The 11,923-nt window shown below is 53.7% G+C and overlaps 1 protein-coding gene across 1 annotated transcript; it reads left to right on the top strand.

Annotated features, from left to right (window-relative positions):
* The first annotated feature begins 6,098 nt into the window (after positions 1 to 6,098).
* Positions 6,099 to 11,609, top strand: LOC140263884 (rho GTPase-activating protein 32-like). The gene is made up of 11 exons (XM_072359197.1): positions 6,099 to 6,149; positions 6,334 to 6,364; positions 7,202 to 7,252; positions 7,708 to 7,851; positions 8,286 to 8,388; positions 8,549 to 8,681; positions 8,877 to 8,959; positions 9,323 to 9,430; positions 9,798 to 9,943; positions 11,080 to 11,156; positions 11,400 to 11,609. Exons 1-11 carry the CDS (start codon positions 6,099 to 6,101, stop codon positions 11,607 to 11,609), a joined length of 1,137 nt encoding a protein of 378 aa, XP_072215298.1.
* The last annotated feature ends 314 nt before the right edge of the window (positions 11,610 to 11,923 follow it).

Below are 11,923 nucleotides of genomic sequence, written 5' to 3'. Positions count from 1 at the left end.
GCCCTGCAGATCGTCTGCAGCCCTGCCATCATCACGCTGCTGCAGGAGGAGCTCACCCTGACCAACGTCAGGCAGTACTGCCTGCCTCTCTCACTCTCTAGACCAAGTGTAACTACGCTGTCGTGAAGACAGATGCTTTCTGTCACATCCTCCATCCCCAAAGCCATTTACCAGTAGGCAGCTCTTGCAGAAGAAGAATCAAGCAGCAGAACCTTTTGCTCAGCTACAGCACACAAATGCTACAAAAGCAGAAACAACCCTCAAGCTCTGGGTCTGCGGGTCTGCACAGGCATGCATGGACTGTGTTTGATGGTACCCCCATCCTTGATTTCCTTCCCTGCTTCTTGTCTGATGGCACTGCTGAGCCAGGAACATGCTGCCCAGCGTGGCAGAGCGTGGTGCAGAGCTGTGCTGGGACCTTCTCCCCTTCCTCTGCTGCAGCTTGGCGTGCAACCTCACCCACTTCTCTGACAGACCTGCTGATCCCACGCGTGCCATCAGGATGCTCTGGCACGGGATGTGCCTCCAACCCAAAGCTCCTTCCCACCTCCCATGGAGAAGCAAAGCAACCCAAGCATCGCCAACAAACCTGCCCAGCAGACAGCAGGGAATGCAAACAGCTTCTGGCTGCTCCCTTGCACTCCCGTCCTAAGTAGGGGAGCCCACGAGGACCGGCTGGGAAATCAGTGCATGACCCAGGTGAGTGTGCGCAGGATTGCTCAAAGCAGTGGGGTTCCATGAGTTGTGAGTGTGTGTGTGGATTTGTGCACGGATGGTGTTGCACACATTTGTGTTCATGAGTGTCCAAAGCAGTGGGGTTGCTCAGGTGTGTGTAGGTCAGTGGGTATGTGTGCAGGGATGAGCATGCACATACATGTGCGTGCACAGGGGTGGGCAGAGTGCTGGAGCTGCACAAGGCCAATGTGGTACCGGTGTGTGCGTGCACTTTGGGAGTGAAAGGAGGGGGTTACACATGTGTCTGTGTGTGTGCGCACAGGGCTGCACTACGGGATGTGGATGCGTGAGTGTGTGTGAGCACACAGATAGTGTGTATACGCAGTGGCAAAAATGTGTGCTTGCACAGGGGTGTGCTGAGGAGTTGGGTTGCACGCAGGTGCACACAAAGGGATGTTTTCTGGCAGTTGTTGTCACATACGCGTTCGCAGGGATGGTTTGCACACATCTGTGAATGCAAATGAGGACACACGTTGCGGCGCATGCACGTGGGTGTGCAAAAGGGGCAGAGTGGTGCACGTGTGTGCGTGTGCATGTGGATAAGAGGAAGGCTGGGGTGCAGGTTGACCTCTGCTGTGGTGAGTGGGGGCTCACGGTGTTGCTCAGGCTCAGTGGTAGATTTGTTCACGTTGAGTGCTCTCAGGAAACTCGCTCAACACTGGAGGCCTTGCAGAAGTCTGTCTGAGTGATGTCAGTTGCTTTTCCTTTCCCCACTGATGCTGTCACTCTGCTGTAGAAGGCCACCAAAGTGAGCAGGCTGCATGTCTGTGTTTCCGCTGTTTCTCCATTTCCTTCTTGTTGCTCCCTGGAACCAGCAGGTTCAGCCATGCTGCTTTCCTGCCTCCTCTGCTGGATGTCATGTGGTCGGGATGGAGCTCAAAAAGTGAAGTAGATGTCACTTTTCTGGTGTCCTTCAGTTCCGTGTCCACATTTTCCCAAAAGCAAAAGAATTTGGAGGTAACCACCTGCAGTGAAGTGAGCGATTTCCGTGCCTATTTCTGATGGTGGCAATGACTTTGAAGGTCACACTTAATTGACAGTGCCTGTTTCCATTCTGACAAAGGCTGTTGTTGCAGCTGACTTCCCGAGGCTGCCATATGTGGTGGTGATGCAGCCTTGGGCTTCTGAGTTTGCATGAATCCCACTTTTCATTTCTGTGTCCTGCAGGTCAGCTGGTGCTGGAAGCGGACGGTATCTCAGTAGGAATGAAGGTGAGCGCAGGAGCAGCTGCTGAGGGGAGGAAGGAAGTCCATGCTAGTGAGCTCTGAAGCATCTACGGGTACGGTACCGGAGGAGGCAGCAGTGATGCTGGAGGGCACGTGGTGAGTGCATGGACAGGGTGGCACAAATGCGTGCATGTGCTGAGGAGTTGGGTTGCACACGGGTGCACACAAAGGGATGTTTGTGGTAGGTGTAGGCACGTACATGTTCCCAGGAAAGGTTTGCACATGTCTGTGAATGCAGAGGAGGGCACAAAATGCAGTGGGTGCATGGAGGTGTGCAAAGCAAAGGTTAGAGAGATGGATTTTCTGGGCTATGAGACACGTCTTCCACTTGCACGTTGTGGTATTTCTGATGTGCTGACCAACCTCTTGAGCTCCAGCCCCAGATGAGGATTCAAGTACGACCACAGCAGGAATGGTTTCGATTCGAATTGGAATGCAGAAGGCTGGAGCCAGCAGGAGCAGGAAATCGATCATCCCCCTGTACTCGGCACTGGTGAGTCCTCATCTTGAGTTCGCTGTGTTCTGTTCTGGGCCACTCACTGCATGAAAGACACTGAAATCCCGAGATGTGTCCAGAGAAGACCATTGAAGCTGTGAGGTGTCTAGTGCACAAGTCTTATGGGGAGCTTCTTATGGAACTAGGATTATTTAGTCTGGAAGAGAGGAGGCTCAGGGAAGACCTTGTCATTCTGTATGATTACCTGAAGAGAGATTATGTGGGGGTGGGGGTTGTCCTGCTCTTCTCCCATGTAACTAGTGACAGGAGTGGAGGGAACGGCCTCAGGTTGTATGAGGGGAGATTCAGTTTGGATGTTAAGAAAACCGTCTCCAAATGGGTGCTGGACGCATCTGCTGGCTGAGCGCTTTGTTGGGTGAGCATCACACTGCTGGAAAGCACGCAGCTGTTGTCTCAGCGAACAGCCCCATCCGTGGGGACTTGTGGCTTTTTCATGTTACCCTTGTGTTTCAAGTCCTACATGCAGTTACTCGTGCTGTTTGAAAGCACCATCTTAGAGGCAGCCTTGATTTCTGCAGCTGCGAGCTTTGTGCCACGAGAGCTCTCCTGCTTCTCCCTGGGATGGGCGACCGAATGGAAGGCCCAGCAGAAGTCTGGGTAGGTGATATCACTTGCTGTTCCTTTCCCCACCCGTGCTAGGAGAAGCAGGGAATGGGACTGGGGGACATCCCAGCGGTGGGATCCTGCCTCAGCGGAACTGAATGGCGGTTCTGATCCACGTATTTTAACCTGAGTGAATCTGACACTAACGACAGAAGTGAGGGGACTGTGGAAAAAAAGCGCATGTGCCACAATTTGTGGTGCAAGGTGCTCTCAGAACTGCTGCTTACAGTGCCCAGAAGGCCTCCTTTTTGACAGGGAGAGGATTAACTCGGTTATTTTAATGAATCTATTTCCTTTCTGTTCATCTTTCATACTCCCTCTCCAGAAACTATCTGTGGATCCACAAGTAGTATTTCTTGCTAAAGAGAATAGGCGTGCAGCCTGCGCTTTCGTTTGCGCAAAGGATCTTCTAATCACCTCTGTCTGTGTTTCTTTTAGACCCTGATGTGGAGCAGAGTGGAACACAGACTTGGGTGCATGTTCAGTCAGGAGCAGGGACACGTAATGCTCATCTTAGGTGTCTGGCTGACAAGAAGAGCAGAGAGGTAAGTTTCACAGGGTGGCGTGCCCATTTAATTTTACTTTTCATTCATGATGCATAGAGGCGTTACCCAGACAAAGTGAGCATTTGTCAGCTGGACTTTCTAGAAATGACCTAGGCAGTGAAATGGGTTTGAAGCATCCCAAAGAGCTTTGCAAAAGAATGCTGAGAGTGAATCTGGCACCCTCCTTTGGAAACCTGCAGTGTCTGACAGCTCTTCAGCTGTGCCCAAACACCTCCCATTGCGCTGCCACACCAGGACGTAATTCCAACCCCACAGTGAGTTCTGGAATGTTGTGGTGCCGTGTTGGAATCCCATGTGACCGCGTGGTCTTGCCTTCCCCCCCTTGTGGGGGGTCATGGTGGACCAGGCTGGTGGCTGTTGGTGATGTCATAAGCGGCTGGCATGAGGGGAGGGGCGGTGCGTTCTGTGTTCCTTTGTGGGCGAGTAGGAGTTCGGAGTGGTTGGTTTTCTTGTTGTTCTTGTGCCTTTAGTGCCTTTGTTTGAGTGTCATCGTGCGCAGCATCCTGTAGGTAAGCTGAGCCAGCGTGGGATGGACGGGTGGGCAGTGAGGTGTTGAGAAGTGCTGGCTGTCGGAGCTCCCAGCACCGTATTGCTTACTCTTGAGCATCAGACGTAATTTTCCCCCGGTAGACACGTTCCAAAGGGGGTGTTCATAAAGGTGGCACCCGTCCCATGCTTCTTCCGTCGTCTTCTGTGCTCAATTGTGGAAGCATCGTCAAGTTGCTGGGCGGACAGGCATCCCGTAGCCTGAGACTCAGCATGTCTTGCAGCAAGAGGATGGGACGGTTGTGCTGTGTGCGTTCTGCCATGGCTGCCTTAGCCCTGCTCACTGACCTGCTCTTTCTCTCTCCTCTGCCCACCCTCCGCCCACTGCCTTGGTGCAGCTTTTGCTCTCAGAAGATCTGAGCAGAGTGACCAGGAACTGCTGCAGGTAGCCTGAGGTGATCTTGTTGCCAGGTACGTGCCATGTTTTGCCCCACCATATCGTTTTGCATGCCGTGGGTTTCTTCACTGCCCTCCAGCTCAGCCCTCAGAAGGGTGCTGTCTAATGCCCTGCTATCGCACTGTCAGAGTGCTCTGGGTGAATGCATCTGCTGCTCTGTGCCAGAGTCCCCATCTGCTGGCAGAGGGATAGCAACTTGGTACAGTGCTGCCTAAGAGGCTGTCACATTGGAATAGACTGAAGCAAGGGGTAGTTTCTCAAACACTTGCCTATGCCGCAGGGTATGCAAGGGTAGTTCTCAAGAAGTCTCTGCATACTGTGCTGTGTGAATAGACAACAGAAGTGTGTTTCTGCTCTGTTCCAGCTTGTCACACCTGGTGTGATGGGCCTTGAGTGCAGCAAGATCAGACGTGAGCCTGAGGTGGCAGCGACGGAGGTAGAGTATGAAGCTCTGGCTTGTCTTTGTTCCCTGTGTTGAGCCAGCAGAGGGAGCTGCAGATGTAGTCTCCTGCAGGAAAGAGTGGGCCAAAGGGGGCCAGGCCACCTGTCTGCGCCAGTGCCATTGCTGATTAGTCTGTGTAGAGAGAGATGCATCTTTGCATGGCCTGGCAATCCCACTGCACAGAAGGACGGGAAACAACTGTCATGAGACGTGCAGCTCCTTCTGAAGTGCTCCTGATCAGGACGGAGCGCATTTCCTGCAGCTTTCTCTGCAGATGTGCTCCTCCCCTTGAAATCCTCCTGGTTTGTCCTCAGCTCCTGACCACGGCCTGTGCTCTGTTTTGCAGGCTGATAACATGTGGAAGCCGCAGCTGGTGCGTGCGGAGTCCTCTCTCAACGTTCCAGCGATTGCGGCAGCCCATGTTATTAAGCGCTACGTCGCGCAGGGGCCGGATGAAGTCTCCCTGGAGGTAAGCAGTTCCAGGCGTTCCTTGTTGTCATGCACGGGAGAGTAGTCTAGGGTGTGAACGGCTCAGGAATCTTCTCAGACACCTTCAGAATGTCTGGTGAGGTGAAGCTTGGAAGGTTTGGTTCCAGCTTAGACTTGTGCTGGGTCGGGAGGAGTTGAGACATCTCTCCAATATGGTTGGATTGGGCATTTGAACCTCGTGATCAAGCAGATCCTGCCCAGTATGGGAGCCTGGTCTCTGACGAACAGCAGACCGGGTGTGAAGTGTGCAGATGTGTTCAGAAAGCCCTGCTAACTGATGCCCATGGTTAAACTGGAGCTCCTGCATAGGCTTTGTCAGAGAGCCTGCTGCTTTTGAGACCCGTTTCCTACTGCACGGCTGTCTTGTGTATGTTGTGTAACTCTTGTCCCTCCACGTTCAGTTTTAGAAGGGAAAATGCCTCGTGGGCTGCACTGGTGCAATTGCTGTCAAGCTTTAGGCTATTCTGCGTTGCAGAAGGCGGCAGTTGTTTGAGCTGTGTTTTCTAGACGGTTGTGCTGTAGCTGGGGTTGACGTTTCAATCTCTTGCAGGTGGGAGACTTGGTGTGCATTATTTCTATGCCACCAAAGGAGCTGAGCCCCTGGTGGAGAGGCAAGCGTGGCTTTCAGGTAGGCACATGCTTCCAACAGGAGAGCACAACTTCAGTAGAGTCAGGAATCTCAGGTTGGAGCTGCTCTGCCTGAGCAGGATGGCTTCTGGACGCAAACAGTTGCCCTGTGTCGGTGTCAGAGGACCTTCCCTTTGGCTCTGGGCTCGGGCTAATGCCCAGCTGTCTTTTTGTTCTTGTTACAGGTTGGATCTTTCCCTAGTGAGTGCGTGGAACTCATTACTGGAGACTGGAGACTCAGACTGGAGAGCTGGGCAGTAAGAAACCGGATGAGGTTTAACATAAGCAAGTGTAGAGTCTTGCATCTCGGTAGAAATAATTGCATACACCAGTACAGGTTGGGGGAAGACCTGCTGGAGAGGAGCTCTGCTGAGAGGGACCTGGGCGTCCTGGTGGACGACAGGTTGGCCATGAGCCAGCAGTGTGCCCTTGTAGCCAAAAAGGCCAATGGCATTCTGGGGTGCATTAAAAAGAGCGTAGCCAGCAGGTCAAGGGAGGTGATCCTCCCCCTCTACTCTGCCCTGGTGAGGCCTCATCTGGAATACTGTGTCCAGTTCTGGGCTCCCCAGTACAAAAAAGACAGGGATCTCTTGGAAAGAGTCCAGCGGAGGGCCACAAAGATGGTGAAGGGCCTGGACCATCTCCCCTACGAGGAGAGACTTAGGGAACTGGGTCTGTTTAGCCTTGAGAAAAGAAGGCTGAGAGGGGACTTGATCCAGGTTTATAAATACCTGAGGTGTGGGAGCTATAGTGGCGAGGCTGGTCTCTTTTCAGTAGTGCGTGGGGACAGGACTAGGGGCAATGGGCTGAAACTCCAGCATAGGAAGTTCCGCACGAATGTGCGCAAGAACTTCTTTACAGTGAGGGTGACGGAGCACTGGAACAGGCTGCCCAGGGAGGTGGTGGAGTCTCCTTCTCTGGAGATATTCAAGACTCGCCTGGACGCCTACCTGTGCGACGTGGTGTAGGGAGCCTGCTTTGGCAGGGGGGTTGGACTCGATGATCTCTAGAGGTCCCTTCCAACCCCTATAATTCTGTGATTCTGTGATTCTGTGATTAGCGGAAAGGTTCCTGAGTCCCTCGTCACTTCATTGCCAAAGCCAGGTACACATGTTACATTTGATACTGCGGGTTAGTAAAATGGGGTCAGAGCGTGGCTTTCAGGGGTTTCGTTAATGCTGGAGGTCTGCACTAAACTCCATCTAAAGACGCAGAGATCTGGCCCAGTCCCACTGTGTTTCTTATTGGGCTTGGGGAAGTCACAGAATCCTCCTGGAATGGCTTGGGACTGGAAGGAGCCTAAAGGATCCTCAGGCTCCAAGGCCCCTGCCTCAGTCCGGGTCACCAGCCTGCGCATTTAGTAGGAGACGAGAGCAGGCTGTCCAGGGCCCCTTCCGACCTGGCCTTGGGCACTTTCAGGGACGGGGAAAATCCGTTCCTGCGTGTCCTGGTTGGGAATGTTCTTCCCATTGTTCCGTGCTCTGTCAAATGCGTTACGCTCGGGCTCGTCCAACCGATCCAAGCCTGAAATGAACTGGTTTCTTTCTTTTGTTGCGCAGTGCCGAAGAAACGGGGCAAGCTCCCACCCTTCCTTCGTTCGGTGGTGAAGGTGCGCCCCAGGAGAGCGGAGCAGCCGGAGCCAGAGAAGGAAGGGGTGTTTGGGTGTGACCTGGGGGAGCACCTTCTCCGCTCTGGCTGTGATGGTAAGGAACAGCCCATTGCAGAGATCTTCCTCCGTTGGGCATCTGAAGATGCAAGGGAGATCAAATCCAGCAATTGTTTCAGCCTGATAATGTAGGAAGGCTTCTGGCCACAGAGAGCATAGTGCATCCTTTTCCTAGCTCCTGTGGTGGTGAGATTGGATTCCTCCATTCCCGAGGGAGCTGTGATGGGACTTGCAGTGTCTGTGGCTTTGCCAGAGTTGCTTTCTCCAGGCTGTTGATAGGTCGTGGCATTTCTGGAAGGCCAAGAACACATTTCTGTGCAGTTTCCTCACAGCTGTCTCTGCCAGCTTTCTCCTCTAAGGAGGAGGCAAGCGGTAGCGTGGCTGGGCTTAGTGGCTGGGATGTGAGAAGAGCACGGCCTGAAGCAGGACTTGAGGAAGAAGCTGAGCTAAGCGCTGTCTCTTGTTCTGTAGTCCCCCAGGTCCTGCAGAGCTGCTCTGAATTCATCGAGCAGCATGGCGTGGTGCGTGGGATCTACCGCCTGTCCGGCGTCACGTCCAAGATCCAGCGACTACGGTAAGAGTGCTGCGACTGACACAGCTGTCAGTAGGGGCACGTGCCATGCTGCGGGCGTTCAGAGGAAGCCCTTCCTTTTCTTGACTGTACTTGGTGTGGCTTTGGACTTGTTTTCATCTTTCTCAAAGCCCTCTGCGCAATTCTGTGTCCTTCTCTGCAGCCATGAATTTGATTCAGAGCAGGCTCCTGAGCTGAGCGTCCGTGACATTCACAGCGTGAGCTCCCTATGTAAGATGTACTTCAGGGAGCTCCCGAACCCTCTCGTGCCCGAGCAGCTGTATGACAAGTTCTCGGTAAGCACAGGGCAATGCCTTGCACTGCTTGGCCTTGATGACACAGGCTGAGTGCCGCGGTGTTCCCCTGATGCCTCTTGGAAGGCATCAAGTCTGCCTCGGTGCTGAGCACCAGCGCGCTGTCCCCACGGTTCGCAAAGCTGTGGCAGCTCTCTAGGCTGACTGGTGTCTGAATGCCTTCCTGCCTTTTTCCAGGACGCTGCTCGTGCTGCTACGGAGGAGGAGCGGTTGCTCATGATGAAGGAGGCCATCCAGCAGCTGCCCGCTCCTCACTACAGGTCAGTGCTGCGCTCGGTCTGCTGAGCTCAGCCCTGCTGCCTTTCAGAGGGCAATGATGCGATTCCAGGTGTTGCCTGACACCTGCAACGTCATGCGTCTGCACGCTGAAGCGGCTGAAGGCTGCATCGGGTCAATGGACTGGGTCGGTTCCTTGGCACGGGGGCACGGTTGGTGCAGCCGATGGCTGCGGCTGTGCTTTGCAGGGCTTGGTGCTGCAGCGTGGTGGCACTGGGAACGTTTTATCTACTTCCTATTCAGGGACGGTAGCAATGCCATCAACTAGCATGAAGTGAGGTTTGCTTTGTGCACTGCAGCACGGCTTGCTTTTTGGTGCTGAACATCTGCCCCTCTTGTTTGTCCAGGACTTTAGAGTACCTGATGAGGCATCTGGCGTCTCTTGCTGGGAGCAGCTCGGTCACCAACATGGACGCTAAGAATTTAGCAATCGTGTGGGCTCCAAACCTCTTAAGGTAAACTTCCTTTTCTGTTGAAGCACAACGCTTAGTTCTGCTCTCCAGAAAGAAAGCAGTCCTCCCTTCTTCTTCCTCTAGTGTGCTCTTCTCCTGTAAAAGCTGTCAGAAGTGGCTGGCAGCAGAGGAGGAGCCTGGACTGCTCTCCCCCAAGCCCAGGGGCCCAATTTCTAGATGGCAGTTTCTGCTCTCCTGTTGAGCTGGGACTGCTGTGTTCTTGATCATCCAGGAGAATTTTGTCAGTGGCATTGCTGCTTGCCCACTGCGGAAGTCTCCAGAGCCCAGCTGGACTGCTTTGGGCTGCAAAACTTCAGGCCTGGGGAAACAGTCTTGGAGGAACGACTTGTAAAATCTGCCTTTTCTTCAGATCCCAGCAGAGCCAGTCTGCCTGCGTCAGCGGAGGAGCTGCCTGCTTAGAAGTGCAGACGCAGGCAGCAGTGGTGGAATTCCTGATCGGCAACACAGACGTCCTCTTCCACACCAAATCCAAGTCAGCCGTGGGAGAGGGAGCAGGTGAGCGTCTTCCTCCATTAGCTTGATCTTGATCCAGTCCAGGCCTTCTCTGAGATCTTTCAAATACGCTTGGGCTCTCAACGGGACAGGAGGCTTCTGGGCTTAGATGAGAATATGGCACCCTGTTGCTGGATCCTGAGAATGTCTGAGGTCAGACTTTACATGGAGAAAACCATCCCTGCCTTTAGGATGTTTTGAATGGGGGTGAAACATGATTGAAGTGTGGCAGCAAAGCTTTCTGAGTTCCCAGATCTGTTTTCTAGGTTTTGGGTTTTTTTTATGCCTGTTTTGCTACAGTGCGCAGCTCTTAATGATGACTGTGTCCTTTGCCACGAGCATACCTCTGAGCAGCCGGTTACTTTGAGCTCCTCTTCTTCCAGCTGCTCGGATAAGCAAGTCTGAGAAGAATGCAGAACGGGGATGGCTGTGCTGCTGCTTTCTGATCCTCCCTCTTACCTGCGGTTTTCCCTTGCAGGGCACAGTTCTGTACCTGGGCCCGAGTCTGTGCGGGAGTCTCCTCCTGCCACAAAGCTGCTCACCCTGCAGGAGGCGCAGGCTCTGAGAAGAGGCCAGAGCAGCTCTCCTGCTGTGGTCGAAAGCAGCGACATCGAAGTGGAGGAAGACCCCGCAGCCGTATCAGGGAGATTCCACACAATCATTGATTTTCCATCTCAAAGGTAAAGAGGACTTCCCTTTCCAGCCCCTATCATCTTAGGTCAGGTGGGCTTTCTTGGTTTACTTTTTGTCCATGATATCTCCCTTATGGCTGCGCAGTTCCTCATAAAGCAGTTAACGCCTGCCAGCTCCTGTCCTGTCCGGCTGTGGAGCCTTTGCTCACATGCTCTGCATCTTGCTTGACATGGTTGAGAGGAATGTAGCCAGCAGGGCTTGAGGGCTGAGCTGTAGGAATGGAAGCGTCCTCTGCTGTTTGAAACAGAGCGCGTTTCCAAGCTGTGTTTCAGCAGAAAGCAGGCAGTGCCCTGAACGGGCAACTATTGGCAAGGGCTCGGTGCGAGTCTTCCCTCACCCTGCACCACGACTGACAGCATGCTCTGTTTTCTCTCCAGACCAAGTTCTTTGAGAAAGAGGAAGGAATCACCAGCTGTCAGCTGGTGTTCCTGCTTCTGCCTGCGCAGACCATCTTCTGTGGGCAAACGCCAACAGCAGCGCAGTGCCAGGGAGCCCTCACAAGCAGAACTCGTGGTCCTGGCAGGTAAGGGTGCAAATCCAGCTTTCAAAACACTGCTTGTCAGCAACACAGGTAGAATTGATGCTTTCAGTGGGCTTGTACCTGCTTCCGGCATTCAAGCCCGTGCCTGACATCTTCAGCTGACCCCTGTTTTCCCAAAGGAGCCTCTCAAGCTGTTTGTAACCTACTTGACAGGCAGCACCAAGCCTTTGCCTCCAGGGGCAGAGAGAGTTTGACACTAACCCCTGTGTATCCACTCCTTCCTAGGTGAATCAAGCCCTTGTGAAGCCAGAAGAGCCAGGTCAAGTGCTGATTGCTCAGAGAGTGCTTCCATCAATGGAGAGCTCATGGGAAGCCCAAGTCGCTGCACATCCAATGTCAGCCTTGCTTGTGACAGCAGCGACGGAGAGAAGGAGGAGATCGTGGTTGAAGCGCTCATTTCTCCCAGCTCTCCTGAAAGGGCTTCCCCGAGCCTGACAGAAACCACAGTCACCAGCCTGGACTGTGGCCCGGTGCCTCTGCAGTGCAGCCCAGCCCAGACACAGCCTGAGAGCTGCGACAGCGACACCTCCAAGCAGGACCAAGGCAGTGTCGCTGAGGAGAAGCCAAGCGTCTTGGAGGGGGTCTTGGAGCCAGGCTGCACTTCAAGTGAAAGCCTTCAGAGTGACAGCAGCGACGGAGAGAAAGAGGTTGTCATTGTTCAGCCAGTCATTTCTCCCAGCTCTGCTGAAGGGGCTGACGTGAGCCAGCAAGAAAGCACAGACACCAGCCTGGACTGTGGCCCGGTTGAA

Source organism: Excalfactoria chinensis, chromosome Z (genome assembly GCF_039878825.1).
Source record: "Excalfactoria chinensis isolate bCotChi1 chromosome Z, bCotChi1.hap2, whole genome shotgun sequence".
In the NCBI taxonomy this organism is placed as follows: Eukaryota; Metazoa; Chordata; class Aves; order Galliformes; family Phasianidae; genus Excalfactoria; species Excalfactoria chinensis.
The sequence above is the reverse complement of the archived record's forward strand: the minus strand, read 5'-3'. Positions and strand labels throughout refer to the sequence as shown.